Genomic DNA, 16431 nt, shown 5'->3' with positions numbered 1-16431 from the left:
GCAGCAATGCTGCAGAAGGCATGAAGTATACTGTAGTACCAGAAGTCCACTTTGCTGTCTTGTTAGCCACCCACCACTGCAAACTCCATTTCTCTCTCCTGCACTCCCCATTTCCCGCAGACACTCGGTCATGCACATTTTCCACTTTCCAAGCTCTCTTTCTGTAATAGCACTTCTAATGTTTCTCCCCCTCTCAGGAAAAGGTGAAAAGCGAAAAGAAGAAAAAGCTAGAGCACCTGCTGAGGAGTGGTGTGAAAGCCATTTCTTGCTCTGCATCAGCTCCGTCCATGTCCCATGGCCCCTCTCTTCCCCACAGCGTGCCCTCGCCCTTTGGGCGGGAGGCAAGAGTGGCTTTCTGCGGGGACAAAGGGCCCGGCATTTCCAGGGGTAAGAAGCCACAGCTGGTTGGCTACAGAAAAAAAGAGCTTGTGACTCTAAACCTTCACAGGTGGTTGCTTCAAAAGTGGCGTGGGACACATTAGTGTGATTCCTCCAAAGAGAAATGCCATGTCTCTTACTGAGACACCCAAGCTCACATACCTAAAACACACTGGAGGAAGTCCAGGACTAGAAATACCCCATAGCTTTGCTCAGGCTACACCTTACACCTGGGATTTCCAGGCAGTATTAAAAATCCTCTGCTGTGAGGAAATTTGCACAGCAGATAACCAGCCTGTGCCTAATGCCAGGCAATGATATTAGGGCTTGACAGTACTTGGAAATTCACCAAAATAAATATTCTGGAGTTGCTATTTGGTCTCCAAGTACAATCTCTCAGCCTCTTGGATTCATTAACAATAACAAAAGCAACAAATAATATGCAAAAAATGTTTCAGTTATAAAAATAGAATGCCCATATAAAAGGAATTAAGTGTAATTAGTCTCTTTCCTGAGGTTTAATTATAAAATGCATTAATAAAATGACAGATAGTGATGCCCTCTGCACAAATCATTTGAGGCGGCTTTTATCATTAGATTTCCTCATTTGACATAGAATGAAAATGTGCATTACAATTAATTTCATTTTGTGCAACCGGGAACTATACAACTGCTTAGAGACCATTCCTTATGCACTGACAGAGGCAAACATGCACAAGGCTATCATCAGTAGTTTAAAAGTACATTTGAGTAAGGAAAAACCTTTTTACTACATTAAAGCTGTATGTATTTCCTTCTGATTTAGCCTGCTTCTGAAATTCTGTTTGTAAGTATGGTTGGCTTTTTTTAACAAAACAGGTAATAATTACTATAAAATACAGCCAGAACAAAGACTCCATGGATAAACTCACAAGTACTAGAGGCACTTTATTCTAATGATTTGGAGAAGCTTTACAATTTTCTTTCTAATTAACCTATCAATAGTGATGTCACTTAAACATTCCTTAGGAATATTATCTTCTCATTATTGCCAGAAAACATGCTGCCCAATTTTATAGCTCAGTTGTTCTTACGCATGGATGGAGCGTCTGAATTAACTTGAACTGAAACAGATTTTTTAAGAGACATTTCCCATACACACAAACTACTTTCATAATTACATTTAAATCATTAATATTCAAATTTAAAAACATTAAGGGGGGGAATCATTCAGTGTTTACTTTGTGCTTGCACATTGTAAGAATATAATAGAGGAGCATTCTCTTTTATGAAATGCCATTGGGTCAGGAGGAGAACCAGTGGGTTTGGGTAGGCATTTATCCCAAAGAGCATGGAAATTCAGCCAGGGCCACGTTCTGTAGGAAGAAGGAAACACAATGCAAAATCAATGTGTGTAAAATTGCCAGATTCATAGCTGCAAAGAGCGCGTTTCTTCAGAATAAATACAGCTCAGGCAGCAGCCATGCAAGCTTCCCAGGCTGGCTTGCCAACGCACTTCAACCTTAAGCTGGTGGGAATGTCTGGAGGGTGCGGAGGTTGATCACTCCGGCTTTGTAGTCTGTGCTGAAGACTGCCAGGAAGGTTACAAATCAGAGCTGATGCCAGTTCTGGGGGTGTCCCGCAATGCAGGGCCTGCCTGTTGTGAGTGGGAAGGGGTCCATCCGTTCATTTCGCATGACTGGCCACCAAACAGCTGCCAGCCTTGCATTCATTGCAGCTCCGCGCACACATCCCCTGTAACAACACCTTCAAATTAAAGTTTATTCCAAAGAGCCGAAGGCAGCCTGTGGCTTTGTGAGATTAAAATATTGGATTTCAAGGGCTGTGCTCTCAAACATTTTCTCTGCTATTTGTGCATTTAAAAATTGGTGATTAGGATGCATGCGTCCTCTCAGGCTGTCAAGCAAAAACTGTACCTGAATGGCATGGGAGCTGAAGGTATTATTTTAGGGATGGCTAACTCTCCAGATTTGGGGAATCGTTTTTTCTGTTAATTTCTTGACAAAAATTAAATCCATAAAGTGTAAAATGACAGAGGACCTAAATGCCATGCAAAATGATAATGTTGCTACATTGAAGTTTATCTTTTAAAATATTCTGGTGTTTCATCTGAAAAGCTTTATATCTCCACAGAAGGCAGCTTGCTGAAATGCCTCTTAAAAATAATGGTCTGATATTCAAATGTGCCACTTTCCATGAAAGGAGCTAATGCCACAGGGTCACACCCAATAAAAGATTTAGACACTCAAACCTTGATGCTGCAACACCTGTTAGGTGGCTGGTGTCCCACTAGATGCAGAGGGAAGATTACATGTGTCAGAATGATATCCAAGCAGTCTGCAAGGAAGGTAGAAAAGGTAAGAAAGAGAAATATATTAACAGAAATATGCAGAACAGGAAAAAAGAGGTCCATTGCTTTCTGAGAATGTGGAGAAGGCTGAAATATTCAGTTTTTTCTTTGTATCAGTCTTCATTGAGATGTTCAGAAGGACCATAAACTTACATCAACAAAGAGAAATGAGTATAGAATCATAGAATCATAGAATCATTTCGGTTGGAAAAGACCTTCAAGATCATCGAGTCCAACCATTAACCATGCCCCCTAAACCATGCCCTGGAGTACCCTGTCCACTCGCTTTTTGAATACCTCCAGGGATGGTGAATCAACCACTTCCCTGGGCAGCCCATTCCAATGTTTGACAACCCTCTCAGTAAAAAAATTTTTCCTAATATCTAACCTAAATCTCCCTTGCCTCAACTTGAGGCCATTTCCTCTTGTCCTATCTCCAGACACCTGACAGAAGAGACCAACACCCACCTCACTACAACCCCCTTTCAGGTAGTTGTAGAGAGCGATAAGGTTTCCCCTCAGCCTCCTCTTCTCCAGACTAAACAGCCCCAGCTCCCTCAGCTGCTCCTCATAAGACTTGTGCTCAAGGCCCCTCACCAACTTGGTTGCCCTTCTCTGGACACGCTCCAGCACCTCAAGGTCTTTCCTGTAGTGAGGGGCCCAAAACTGAACACAGTACTCGAGGTGCGGCCTCACCAGTGCCAAGTACAGGGGAACAACCACCTCCCTGCTCCTGCTGGCCACACTGTTCCTGATACAGGCCAGGATGTGGTTGGCCTTCTTGGCCACCTGGGCACACTGCTGGCTCACATTCAGCCGGCTGTCAACCAGCACGCCCAGGTCTTTCTCTGCTGGGCAGCTTTCCAGCCACTCTTCCCCAAGCCTGTAGCGTTGCATGGGGTTGCCGTGACCGAAGTGCAGGACCCGGCACTTGGCCTTGTTGAACCTCATACAAGTGGCCTCAGCCCATCGATCCAGCCTGTCCAGATCTCTCTGTAGAGCCTCCCTACCCTCAAGCAGATCGACCCTGCCTCCCAACTTGGTGTCGTCTGCAAACTTGCTGAGGGTGCACTCAATCCCCTCATCCAAATCATCGATAAAGATATTAAACAGAACAGGGCCCAACACCGAGCCCTGGAGAACACCACTCGTGACCTGCCGCCAACTGGATTTCACCCCATTCACCACAACCCTCTGGGCTCGGCCAGCCAGCCAGTTTTTCACCCAGTGAAGAGTACACTTATCCAGGCCACGAGACGCCAGTTTCTCAAGGAGCATGCCATGAGAGACAGTGTCAAAGGCCTTGCTGAAGTCTAGGAAAATAACATCTACAGCCTTTCCCTCATCCACTAGGCGGGTCACCTGGTCATAGAAGGAGATCAGGTTGGTCAAGCAGGACCTGCCTTTCGTAAACCCATGCTGACTGGGCCTGATCCCCCTCTTATCCTGGACTTGCCATGTGAGTGCTTTCAAAACAAACCGTAAATCAGAATAAAGAGAAAACTGCTTAAAGCATACTTAGATTCAAGTCAGCTGAACATGCTGATGTTTGTATATGCTCAATGACTAAGAGAAAGTAATTTCTAGACTATTAGTAATTATGTCCAAGAATTCATGGAGGACAAGAAAGTTAGTAGCAGACTAGAGAAAGGAAAATGTGTTTCCTATTTTTAAAGTTAAATAATAGAGAAAAATTCCTTTAACTTTCATTCTCAGAAATAATCTGTAACAAGTTATCAAAAAGTCCACCAACATGTAAATTGTGGAAAGCAAATCTTGTCACACCAGTCTAATTTTCATTTCTTATTTCTGATTTTCATTTTTATTTCTTTGTGGAAAAAGGGGAAGGACAATGTACGAGGCATCTTCTTTTCACCTTTCAACACCACCTTGTATGAAATTCACAGAAAAGGGATGGGGAAATAGACTCTAGGTGGAATCACTGTAATGTGGTTACTGGAAATAATCCCTCTCAAAGGCTGCTGTGAATGGTTTGCACCTGAATATTAATTACATGTGTGAAATTACAAGTGTGGTTCTGAGGGTTCTAGGAGTAAACCAGCTCGACTCAGTAATTTCATTAGTAATTGGAGACCTATTGGTGAATAATAAAATAAAATTTGCTGATGCCAAGATGTCACTATTCATAGAGGGTTTAAAAGGACTTTGAGGAACTGACTTGGATTTCAAAATGAAAATTTCATAGTAAAGCAGTCGATCTGATAAAATTCACTGAGGTGCACTGTGCTTAGTTTAGGGCAGGGAAATCAGATTCACAATGTAAAATGGGTGATAACTGTCTAGACAATACTACTGGGGATAATCTCAGAATCCAAGCTAACTGTGAGTCACAAATCTGCTATGTTACAAAAAGACAAAGGTCTCATTCTGGGAACATTATATACCCCCCACCTTAGTAATATCTTCACTTTGGAGACCGTGGACAGACTCGGAAGGATCCAGAAGAGAAGTATAGAGAAATGTCATGTGTGGTATAAAACTGCAGGAATCAACTTTTGATCCTGAAAAGAGAGTAATGAGGATCCCATATAACAGGCACTGGGTTCTTTTTGGACCTGTTTCTATGCTTACCATTACCTCTGGCCTCACCTTGGTGCATCTTCAATATGTGGGTATATCTAAGCTCTTCTTAAAGCTTCTGCATTTAAAAAAGACAGAAATAGCCCCACAATATCTAAAAATCTATTCCACAACAGAAAAGATGATAGAGCAAACACATTTGAATGCCTGGACAGAGAGCGAGCATACAGCATGGTTTCCTCCCATATCAGACATAAGAGAATCTACATTGGCGAGGGGAAGGAAGGGGAGGTTATAAATGTTTAACTGCAGAAAAAGTAAGAATAGGAATTTTTACCTTATTAGACACATGGGGAACCACTCCTCAGTCAAAGTTTTCTCTTTTGTATGAATTCCCCAGATATGAGTGTAAAGTCTAATTGAAGCTTTTCTCAGGGTAAGAGTGTTGGCAACATTTCTTTTTCTTGTTTTTCTTATCTAATCAGAGCTGGGCTTGTGCTGCAAAGGCAGTATAACTCAGTTATACATCAGTCAGCCACAAGACACAAATGCATGGAACACAATTAACCTGCTGCTCCTGCAACTATTCATTTTACCTTTGGTCTCATGCTTTCTGATGTAAATTTCAGAGCACCTAATTTTTGCAAACTTGTTTTTCTTTCCTCCTTCAGTCACATAACCAAGATGCTGGCCTTTTTAAGTTTCCCAGGTTATTTGCACATAAGATTTTATAATAAAAGGAACTATCAGATCAGCTACATGCTGCCTACAGAAAAAAAAATTTTTAATCCACTGAAATACAGAAAATGTTACATTAATACAAGATAGTTTCTGCATATTGACCAATGAGAACAGAAGAAAGGCAAACAGCAAGGGAAAAATGTGACATTAACTTAACCTTTTTACATATTAAACTGTATTAAAGTCTCTTTCTGTCTTTCTGCTCTAGAGTGCAGAGGATTTTATTTGAAGGACTGTATGTGCTCTGCACAGCTTTCATCAGTACTCATTTTAAAGGCTATTTATCAAGGAGTGTTAAAAACACCTCCTTCATTTGATCTAATCTGGCACCACTTCTCTCAAAACATGCTAACAAGATAATTTTAAATACCTTCTGCAAAACATGGTCTATCCAGGCAACATGACACAAAAAAGAGCTGTCTTTAAGCCTTTGGAAAATCTGAGTTTACTTTTACAGGATTCCTACAAGGGTTTAATTGTTTCATGACATTTAGAAACAGGTTTTCCCAAACTGATTGAATTTTGTCTGTATTTGGCCTGACTAGTATCCTTGTGGGGATGCTACAAGTCCATCTTCTGTCTGCATTACAGAAGCGGTAAGACAGATTTTCCATTTTTGCTCTGAGTGTGTGCAGCAACTACATCCTACCAACCGCCCCAAAAGTGAGGGTGATGCAAACAGTCCTGCATGGCCAAACCCGGGGGAGATCTCTCCGTGATCCAGAGAGCACCTGTGCTCTATGTCACTGTGGCCTGGATGTCATCAGAAATGTCTAAAAATGCATACTGCATGGTGCAACCAAATGCATTCTTCCTAACAGAGAAAATCTGCTAAGGAAGAAATTTGCACTGCAAAAATAAGGCCTTTTTGAAGAAGAAAATCCTGATTTTTCCCCCCCACTTCTCAGTCTGTCTGCAGCATTTACAAAATGTGATAGTAACGCTGAGAAGTATTATTTGGATTAATGGCTTTTTAGTTAAGTAAAGTACTAGAATAGATTGCATACAGGATCCTGTAACTGTAGGAGTTCTTAAAATAGGCTGGAACTCCTATTGACAAAGTATGAATTCCTATTGAGAAACACTGCCATAGTGCTTTTGGTAGCATTCTTTCTATCTGTGAACAAAAGTAGGGACTAGATAACTTCTTGACATCCCTTCCACTTTTCTTTGATGCTGGGAGTCTTGTTGACATTTCATATTATGCACATTTATTTGGTAAATACTGTATTTCAAACTCAGGAAGGAAGGAAAGCCTCTGAAGGATTACACTCTTAGTTGACAGAAATACAATAGTAGCAAAGAAACCATACAGAACAGAAAACATTTCAATGTCCAAGGCCAGCGAAGAGCTGGTTTTGTCACAACAGGCTTGTAAGAGGAAAAGGAAGTGCCCATCATCGTGACATCTGTATAGCCTCCTTAAAACCCTCTCTAGGATGTATAGGCATTGTTATTTTAGTGTAGTGGATACACACGGTGAGGCAGCCATAGATGCAGACTGAGGCAGGCATGCTCCTGCCAAGCAGATGTGCTCCTCTGGCACTGATAAATGGTTTGCTGAACCCCCTCAACTGAGACCCTCACGCACCCCTCTTGGCTGCCCATCACCTGCACCCGCACCTCTACCAGCACCAGGAGATCAGCCCTCCCTCTGGGCTTCACCCTGGTCACCCTCTGATGGGGCTGGGAGGCTGCTGCAACGCAGCTGCAAAACGTGACCTCCAAAGGCTGTGGTGCTGCTAATACAGGGCTCGCACCTCACCTCACCGTGTTGCTCATTTAACTCTCTCACCAAATAAGTGGGCAGCTGTGGTATCGCAGCACCAAACAAGCTGTACAGCTGCTGCTTCCTACATGTGCTGACCAGGACCAGCAGAAAGCAACTGCTCCCCTATTCATGGAGAAGGTTTCCAGCATCGAATGCCATGGAGATGCTCATGGAGACAAGAGTAAAACCAAAACATCCCAGCGGGAGGCAAAGCTGGGAGGGATACTGGGATGGATGGGAGACACAGACATCAGTGCCCCACTTTACAGCTGTAGAAATAGAGGCAGAAAAATAATAATGAAGCTAACTTTGATGGGATAGTCAGCCAGAAGATGAGTGGCAGAAATCTGTAATCAGAGCCCTGGACTTGGCTGCTCTAACTAGATGGCTCAGCCAGGGGCTGTGCTTACTCTGAGCAAAAACCTTCTGTGGATAAATAGTTCAAAGCATGCTCTTGTAAGAACTCCAGCAAATCTGCGTGTCCTGTGCCATAGCACAAACCTTTCTTTGTTTAATAGCTTGCTTCATAAAAACTTTTAATTTGGTGTGAAACTTTACTACCAAGATTTAGATAGTCAAATGATGGATATTTGTATTTGTGCTTTGAACCTCTCTTTTCTCTATGAAAGCAGCGAGTTAGATGCAGCAAAGTTCTCCTTGGGCCCACACAACACTTCAAGTTAAGGTGTAGCACAGATAATGCTTCCAGTGATTCCAACATATCAAGCAATTCAAAAAAACCTCTTGCATGTAGAAGACGTGAGGCAAGTTACAAATGCATTACACTGGTTTTGGCAGAAGATGAGCAGCATTTGATATACCACATTCAGAATCCGCTTTGGAGGTTATTTAATCTGCCAGTAATATCCCTCAGACAGACAGGAACAAATTTACCTTGATGTGTCTGTCTGTCATTCAAGTAACCTGTGATCCATTGAATATGTCTCTTTCTGAAACGCTCATTTTACTGCAATTCTGTCTGACTCAATATTCTTCTTACCTGACAGGTAGGAGATCAAATAATTGAAATCAATGGAGAAAGCACAAGGGACATGACACATGCCAGAGCAATAGAGCTAATCAAGAGTGGTGGCAGGAGAGTGAGACTGTTGTTGAAACGTGGAACAGGCCAGGTCCCGGAATATGGTGGGTTTTCATCTTTACATTTTTCTATGTGCATGAACCTATATAAATTAATTAAATTGCTTTTGAGTTAAGTAGCAAATGCAGATATTGATATATTGTAATGTCCTGGGGCACATTAAGTATGGGCTTAAGTGCTTACCTAAGTAGAGGTGGACTCACTCACATGTTTAAGTGTTTCCTCGGCTCAAGACCATATACGTGTGTACATCACTGTCATCTGCTGCCCTTCTGACACAGGCAATGGCTTATAAGATGTGCATTGGAGGAAGCACTTCGAACTCTTTAGGGGACATCTTTGAGTGTGCTGGGAGTTGCTGATTCGTTCATAAACTGTCCTTTTCTTCCTCTATTGGTACTTCTCTGCACATTTTGAATCACAGCAGATGATCTTGTTGCCATGCAATTCAGTGGCTCAGGTTTAAACTCAAAGCATTAACAAGAATGCACTTGTTTCTTTGACAACCTCACCCATTATATTATCTCTGACAATATACACAGATGATCAAGTAGAAGCCAACTCTGAATAAAAAAGGAGTCTGCTCATTGTGGTGAGAAAGCAGGATCCATTCTTCTCATTTTTTTTGTTTCAGAGGGACTTCTGGGACTTTTTTTGAGTATTTCAAAAAGTGTGAGTCATTTAGACAATATAGAAACCTTATTTCACTGCTGAAATGACAAGAAGTAAATTATCCAAAGGTAATTTCAAAGACAAAAAGCTCTTTTTAAAAATTGAAATCAGGGCTTACTCTAAAGTATGGTGTGACAATGTCATCTATTTACATAAGTTCTATGATGTGCACAGCTGGGCCTGAAATCTCACAGGAAAAGGGTTTTTTTAGTGAAAATTCCTTGACTTCTTTACACTAGGAGGTCCAAAACTCGATAAAACTTTTTTAATGTTACTTTTGATGTTCCAGCATAATTTCCTATTAGAATCAGAAATTGCAGTAGCATATGAAAATTCAAAGTAATACTTAGGCTTAACTGTAGGTTCAGGTCAGTCTTTGTTACCAACAAAAATTCATTACCTCTGTTGGAGACATTAAAGTTAGCTCTACTGAAAGTCAGCGCTTTGCCAGCTGTCAGTATGCATGGTAATTGCACCATCTTCTTCTCTAAACTAGAGCCAATTCTGTGGCTGAGGCAATACTCAGGATAGTGTATGTTGCATTTTTTTGAGCTTTCAAGAGCTTCTGAATAAGGGCAGCAAGGATGGGCCATAGCCCACTCATCTGGTGATAAAGTTACTGAGTTATACTTTTGGTGAGTAGGAACAAAGCCAAAATGACTTTCAGGGATTGTGATAAATCGGTACTAAGATATTAAATATCAGTTTTAACCACTGTATAATCCTTTCAGAGAGACCTCCAACAGATATTCAGATCACCTCCAAAACTCTTTTGTAGGGAGAAGTGCATCAATTTTAATGAAAGAACAAACAAACATCCAGAACTGATATAGTGGTAGTAATCCTTCTCAAATAGCAGAACCATATACCAGCAGTTCCCTGGTTCCTCAGAAAACAATTTAATCTAAGGGGGGTCACAGGAGGCTGCTATGAGCAAAAAATCAATTACAGTTCAGACCCATTCCAAATCTGACTTTCTTAAGATCCCTGTTCTGGATGGCACTTAAACCTAGGTTTATGGGAAATCCAAAATAAATTTCTGCATTTATATAATCTTATAGATCTGTACCTTATTCCAGAATCATAAGAAAATGTAAAGAGATGTAAAAAAAGTTCAGTGTAAATAGCATGTTTTGGGGAAAACAAATTTCCCGAAAGGTGTAAATGTGTGTGAGCCTTCCCTTTCCCAGAACATGAGTAGAAAATGCAGATAAACCACCACAAATCCGGGCACAGTTTGTAGTGCTAACAGAAAGAAATAAGACAACTTCACAGGACTGTTTAAAGCCATGCTCGCTATTCGGAAGGGCATTTGGAATGCTTAGCATTAGCTGTGTAAAAATGCAGATTAGTGCGAAATAGAAGTTGCTACGAAGAAGTGCTGTTTAATTGGATCATTTTCCTAGCTGCATTCCCAGCTTACAGCTCCATACGGGAGGAGAACTAACTAGCTGTGCTTGAAAGCCGTGTTGTCCTACTGCACTGAAAAAGCAGTAAAAGTGTTCAGGAGTTACTTTGTAATGTACATACAACCTACAGAAAGCATCACAGCAAAGGATAACATCCACATGTCTGCAGTTCTTAATATGTGTGTTACTCAGGCAGAGAAACATTAGTGCTGTATCCAGTCTGCAGACAGGTTGGAAGTAAAATATGAAGATGCCTGTAGAAATTAACTGAGATATTAAAGTCCTCCCTAGGTCATTTCCCAAAGCAACAAGAAATACTCTAAGAACAAACAGAAGGTGCACATAAAAACAAACAGCAGCCTGCTTAGGAAGTTAAAAAACAGAAATTAACAAACAGAAGCAATTAAAACCAGAGGGCATGTCTCAAGAAGGCCAGATCTCAAGGGTAAGTCATCGAGCTGAAAATAACGTCTGTCAGAGCATTAATGACGGAGATCCCCAGAAAGAACATCCTTTCCAAATAATGGAAAACTGAACACAGAGAAGATTGTGACAGTAAACTCGAGGACAAAGTGGACCTGAGGTCAGATTAACTAGTCAATATTTAGTAGTTCCCTCTTCTTCCCACCAGAATTGCACGGTTGAGATGTAACAAGACTAATTGGACCTTTTTTTACTGAAATAATCAGCCTTTTTTTTTTTTTTTAGCAAGTACATGTCAGAAATATTTCTTATTCTCAGTAGGGTCCAGCTCTGGAGACCATTAGTGGGAAATAAGACTTAGTTGAGTATAAAAATGCAAGGCTGGAGGACTGAGCTGGTATCTGTCCGGATTGCAACAGTGGTGTGCAGCAGAAGCCTAGGGAGAAATATAAAAACAGAGCACGTGTACCAGGGTCCTCTCCTGGATATTCTCTCTCAGTCTCTGACAGGTGAAATGGTCAGGGACTTTCCAAGTCAGGTCTAGCAACGCTGTGTTTAAAGACCTTTCCAACAGCCGTGGCATTCACACTCACAGCATTAAAAAGAAGGAAGCTTACCTAGAACAACCTAAACCAACCAGCCAAAACCCATCACATTATTGTCTCTCAGTCTCCAACTTTTTGATTTTCCTTGTGCAATATAATCAATGCTTTTTAACTTCCAGAGCCATGTTTCTGTCAGTACAAAATATGGCAGTATGTATTTAAGTGCAAGAAATATCAGCATTTGAATGATGATGTGATTGACATCAGTAAAAGCAGTGTTAAGGAAAAATCATCAATGGTAAGAAAGTGATCTGTGAAAGAAAAGAATGTGTATTGAAAAGAAGAAAGCACTCAGTGAAGAAACAAAGAACAAGCTCCTGGGAGGATGTAAATCTCCTGAATGAGTTATGTCAGTTTATGGTGCCTGGAAATCTGTCCCTACAAGTACATCTCAGAAAACTCTGGCTGAGATGAAGCACTATTGAAACCTAGGGGAAGAAATAAAGTGTGTTGCAAATGCATCATTTATCTCAACTCCAGCTGCTGATTTTGCTTGAAAGCAAATGCCAAAGATCCCAGAGCGCTTCAGGGGAAGAAATCCCCTTGTAGCATGCACAGTAGCATCACAATATATGGGAAGGAGCACGGATATGATTAATGCTCCAAAATGATAGCTGATTTCACAGCAGGGTGCAACAAAAGAAGCTTAGAAAACAGATGTTTTATCACGCAGCATCTCAGAACATGTTTGCTGAGGATAAGGATAGACAGAGGAACTGTGCTTCCACTGAAGGTGAACTATCACAGTTCATCTGAGCCCAAAGAACATCAGCATCATCTTTCATAGGAAATAGTCTGCCAGCCATGTTCTCCAAAGAACCAAGTCATAGTGAGAAATCATATTACTGTGTAAGAAAGACTAGAAGTACTGCTGGGAATCCTGATCCTGAAACGTACTTAATGCCCAGGGAGTCTGGCTGGAGGGAGTGTGAGGTTTCATACATGTCACAGGACACAAAACTCACAGTCATCACTGTAGCACTGAGCACTTCTCAGACCGGCATTAAATACAATTCAAATAAAATGATAGACCAAGATTTGTCTTGCAATGGCTGCCTAATTCTCTGCATATGCATCTACCTAAGAGGTTATTTACTGACTTCAGCAGGAGCTACTGGGTGTGCAGCACTTCTAAAAATCTGTCTGCTCACACTGTGGGAGCCTCATTATAGATGCTCATATATTTCAGGCCTTAGCCGTAGCTGTATAAACGCCATGAGAAGGACATGTACGTTGTGCAGCCAAACATTAGGATGAAGAGGCATCCCTAAAGGCAAAACATGGGAAAACTGTTCACAAAATCCCAAAATAGTAACATTACAGGTAAAGTAAAACAAACAAATCACAGCTTCTCCATCCAGCAATGAGTTCTGCAAGAGTCAAGTTAATTCTAATGACGGATCAGCCCCAGGAAGCTACAGTTTTGTCTGAGAAAAACCACTGTTTTCTCTAAATATCTGTGGAAGAAGGTCCCTAGGAAAGCCTGGGATGTTTCATTCTCAGTCTCAGCAGTCCTGGCAGCTTGGTTTTTCTGGCTTACTGCTCCTAGCCTTTCCCGACTGGAGCTTCCATTACTCAGAGCTACATTAAAATGCATAAGTTCCTAGAAGTATCCGAAAGCAATGAGTCTGTCTTTTTTTTTTATTTTATTTTTCAAATAATTCCAAACAGGGCATAAAGGTGGAGGAGGCTGAGCATGGTTAACACTTGTCGGTGGACACTATCCCTCCAGTAAGACACAACCTCCTGCCCCAGATGCTTGCTGCCTGGCACTGCAGAGGGAGCAGAAACACTGAATTTCACCTGTGAGGCATATCTAGAAGAAAGCTAATTCATTTCCCTTCCTGCTTTCACAGCAGGACTTCAAAATCATACTTTCTATCAAGTTTGGTAGTTTTTCACTTAGTTTTCTGTTGCTTAAGAGCCCCTGCAGAAAGTTGTAAGTTTTAGAGAGTCTAGCCCATTCACACTGAGATTTTGGAAAACTTTTCCATTGCCCTGTCTTTGAAATCTGGATCTGGCCCTGAGTGTGCTAGGTCACGGTGTGGTGCTAACACACACAGAGCCACGAGAACCAGAATCATTGAGGTTTGGTGAAGGAATCTGTGTCACGGGGCTAGTTAATGCTTTATGGATTTACACAATGGTGTTTTTTTCCCTCTCTTCCCCGCCCTTGTTTGACTGACTTTGTTAAAAGACATGTCCTGAGGTTCCATTGTGCACTTTTGGAATCTCTGTTGCTTCACACGATGTTAAACAATGTACAAAACTCACCCCATGGCTTCATGACATTCAGGTGATTTTACAGAACTAGAGTTTAGATTCAGTTTTGGCTGTTTAAGGGAGGAACTGTTCTGTATGCAAAAAGTGAAGTTTCAGTATACACAAAATCATTGCTGGTTAACAGATAAAAGCTACCAGTTATTTAGCAGTAAGTCATTTTTGAAGGGCCTGGGAGAAACAAAATCTCAGCTCATGTTTCAGCACTACCCCACCAACAAAACCAAAAAATGTCAGAGTTGATACCAATACAAGGATTTTTCATACAAATAAATTGGCACAGTTCTGAAATGCATTAAACCCTTTGCTTTTGATTTGTTATGACTCCTTCAGAAAGCACCTCAAGATGTACTCTACATCCATAGTCTGGGTGAACCTACATCCTGTATATATATGCACAGTAGTTTCAGTCATCCACTAATATTTAGACTTACAGCATGCTTATTTGTCTTAGCTTTACAGAAATACTTCTTTCCTGTTACATATAAGCTTTTTACTCAGTTGTTCTAAACTTACTAAGAATTCTCTGCTCTAACAATAGTAAAATATCTGTATGTCACTGGTTCTGTTAATTCTAATGATTGGTCCTAGGCTGTTCCTCCCCTTCCTTTAGGAATGGTACCTTCCAGTCTCTCCATGTGCATGAAAAGTGACAAGCATGGGTCCCCATATTTCTACTTATTGGGCCACCCTAAAGACACGGTTTGTAAACTCTGCATGTGTATTATCTTTCTCTAATACACTTTTGTTTCTCACAACTGTTAATAGAGCCTTTTCCAACTTTTTCTTACACACTAGCTCGCTTAATAGTTTCTACAGTATTTGACTTTTCTTTCATAACTGATTATCTTAGATACCAAAGCAGCTATAGATTTTACAAATGTCTTTTAATATCCTAGATAACTGGCTCTTCATGTAACACTGCTGCTAGTGCAAGAAACGCTGCCATAGGTCTGCTATATATCCGCTTTTTCTCATGACAGAAATTTATCCTCTGAATATAACTTTTCAGGTAGAAAATCTTAAACTTTTGAGAACCAAAGCCGTAGTTTTCCCCTTCCTTATGACACTTGGCTTCCAAAATATTAGTAATGTGAAGGTGGAAGTTAGGTGCTAATCTCAAACAATATCTATATGCAGCCTCTTGAAGAAATAACTGATGTAAAATTGAAGACTTTTTGGAACATGCTGTAAGGCAATACTTGTTTTTTAAACCCAGTGGCTATGCTGAATCTACACATAGCACTTTGCACTTGATTTCAGGCTATTTTCTTCATATATCAGATTCAGCTGCACAAATTGTTCAGATAGATACATCAAATTTGTAATACAGAGTCATGGCCCAGAAATGATACCTGGAAAGCAAAGGAAAAGAAAAACTTTTTTTTTTCTATTTTTTTTATTGATTGCTGTCATCACAGAAAACGCAGAAGTGTTCAGATGCATTCAATCTGTCTGCTGTTGACTTTGCACAATGTAGTATATTTGCTAAAATTATAAGGCCAGTCTCACACTGCTGAAGTAGACAGATTGGAAATAGAAAAGGAGTTACACCCAAAGGTATCCTCCTATCCTTTGAGCTTTGAGCAGCTCCTCCAGTGTGATGCCCACAGAATTTCTGCCCCCAGCACCCAGGCACTAAACTGTGCTTAAGTTACCAGTCTTGTGCATGCAAATCCGGGTAATTGAATCGATTGCTTGCATATGTTTCCAGTTACAGCTTATTTCCAATTTGTGTCTACAAATAAGAATTTTTTGAACACAGATGTGATGCTATACTTTGCTAGAGCAGAGCTGGACACATCTAGAGGCCATCTGAAAATTGTACCCATATAGTTCAATCACGTATGTCACCATCGGAGACCTCCTAGCAACAAAGAAGTTCCTGCATCATGTAGAAATCTGAATTGCACCTTTCCTTGCAGTAATTCTCACCTTACTTCTGCTTTGTTCTTCACTAAAAGTAGTTCAGAGACATCATGAGGTTAAAAATCCAGGCTGACATTAGGGCCATTTTGCAAGTCTCAGTTGTCAAGCATAGGAAGTTCAGTAAACTGCAGTCCCACCACAGGTGTTATATATTTATAACCACAACTTTCTATGCATTTTCTTTATTTTTCCTCCTATAGCATAATGAACACATGAAATAAGTCTTTTTT

The 16431-nt window shown here is 40.8% G+C and overlaps 1 protein-coding gene across 14 annotated transcripts in view; it reads left to right on the top strand.

The window, feature by feature from the left end:
- MAGI2 (membrane associated guanylate kinase, WW and PDZ domain containing 2) overlaps window positions 1-16431 on the top strand; it is a 770074-nt gene that overhangs the window by 737461 nt on the left and 16182 nt on the right. For 11 of the 14 annotated variants that reach the window (XM_052789023.1, XM_052789022.1, XM_052789031.1 and 8 more), the window contains one exon: window positions 8789-8927. In XM_052789023.1, the coding sequence (XP_052644983.1) occupies window positions 8789-8927 (139 nt within the window). Of the gene's footprint in view, window positions 1-8788; window positions 8928-14863; window positions 14975-16431 lie in introns of all 14 variants that reach the window. The other 3 variants (XM_052789029.1, XM_052789027.1, XM_052789028.1) reach the window with 2 other exon arrangements.

This window comes from Harpia harpyja, chromosome 6 (assembly GCF_026419915.1).
Source record: "Harpia harpyja isolate bHarHar1 chromosome 6, bHarHar1 primary haplotype, whole genome shotgun sequence".
Lineage (NCBI taxonomy): Eukaryota > Metazoa > Chordata > Aves > Accipitriformes > Accipitridae > Harpia > Harpia harpyja.
The sequence above is the reverse complement of the archived record's forward strand: the minus strand, read 5'-3'. Positions and strand labels throughout refer to the sequence as shown.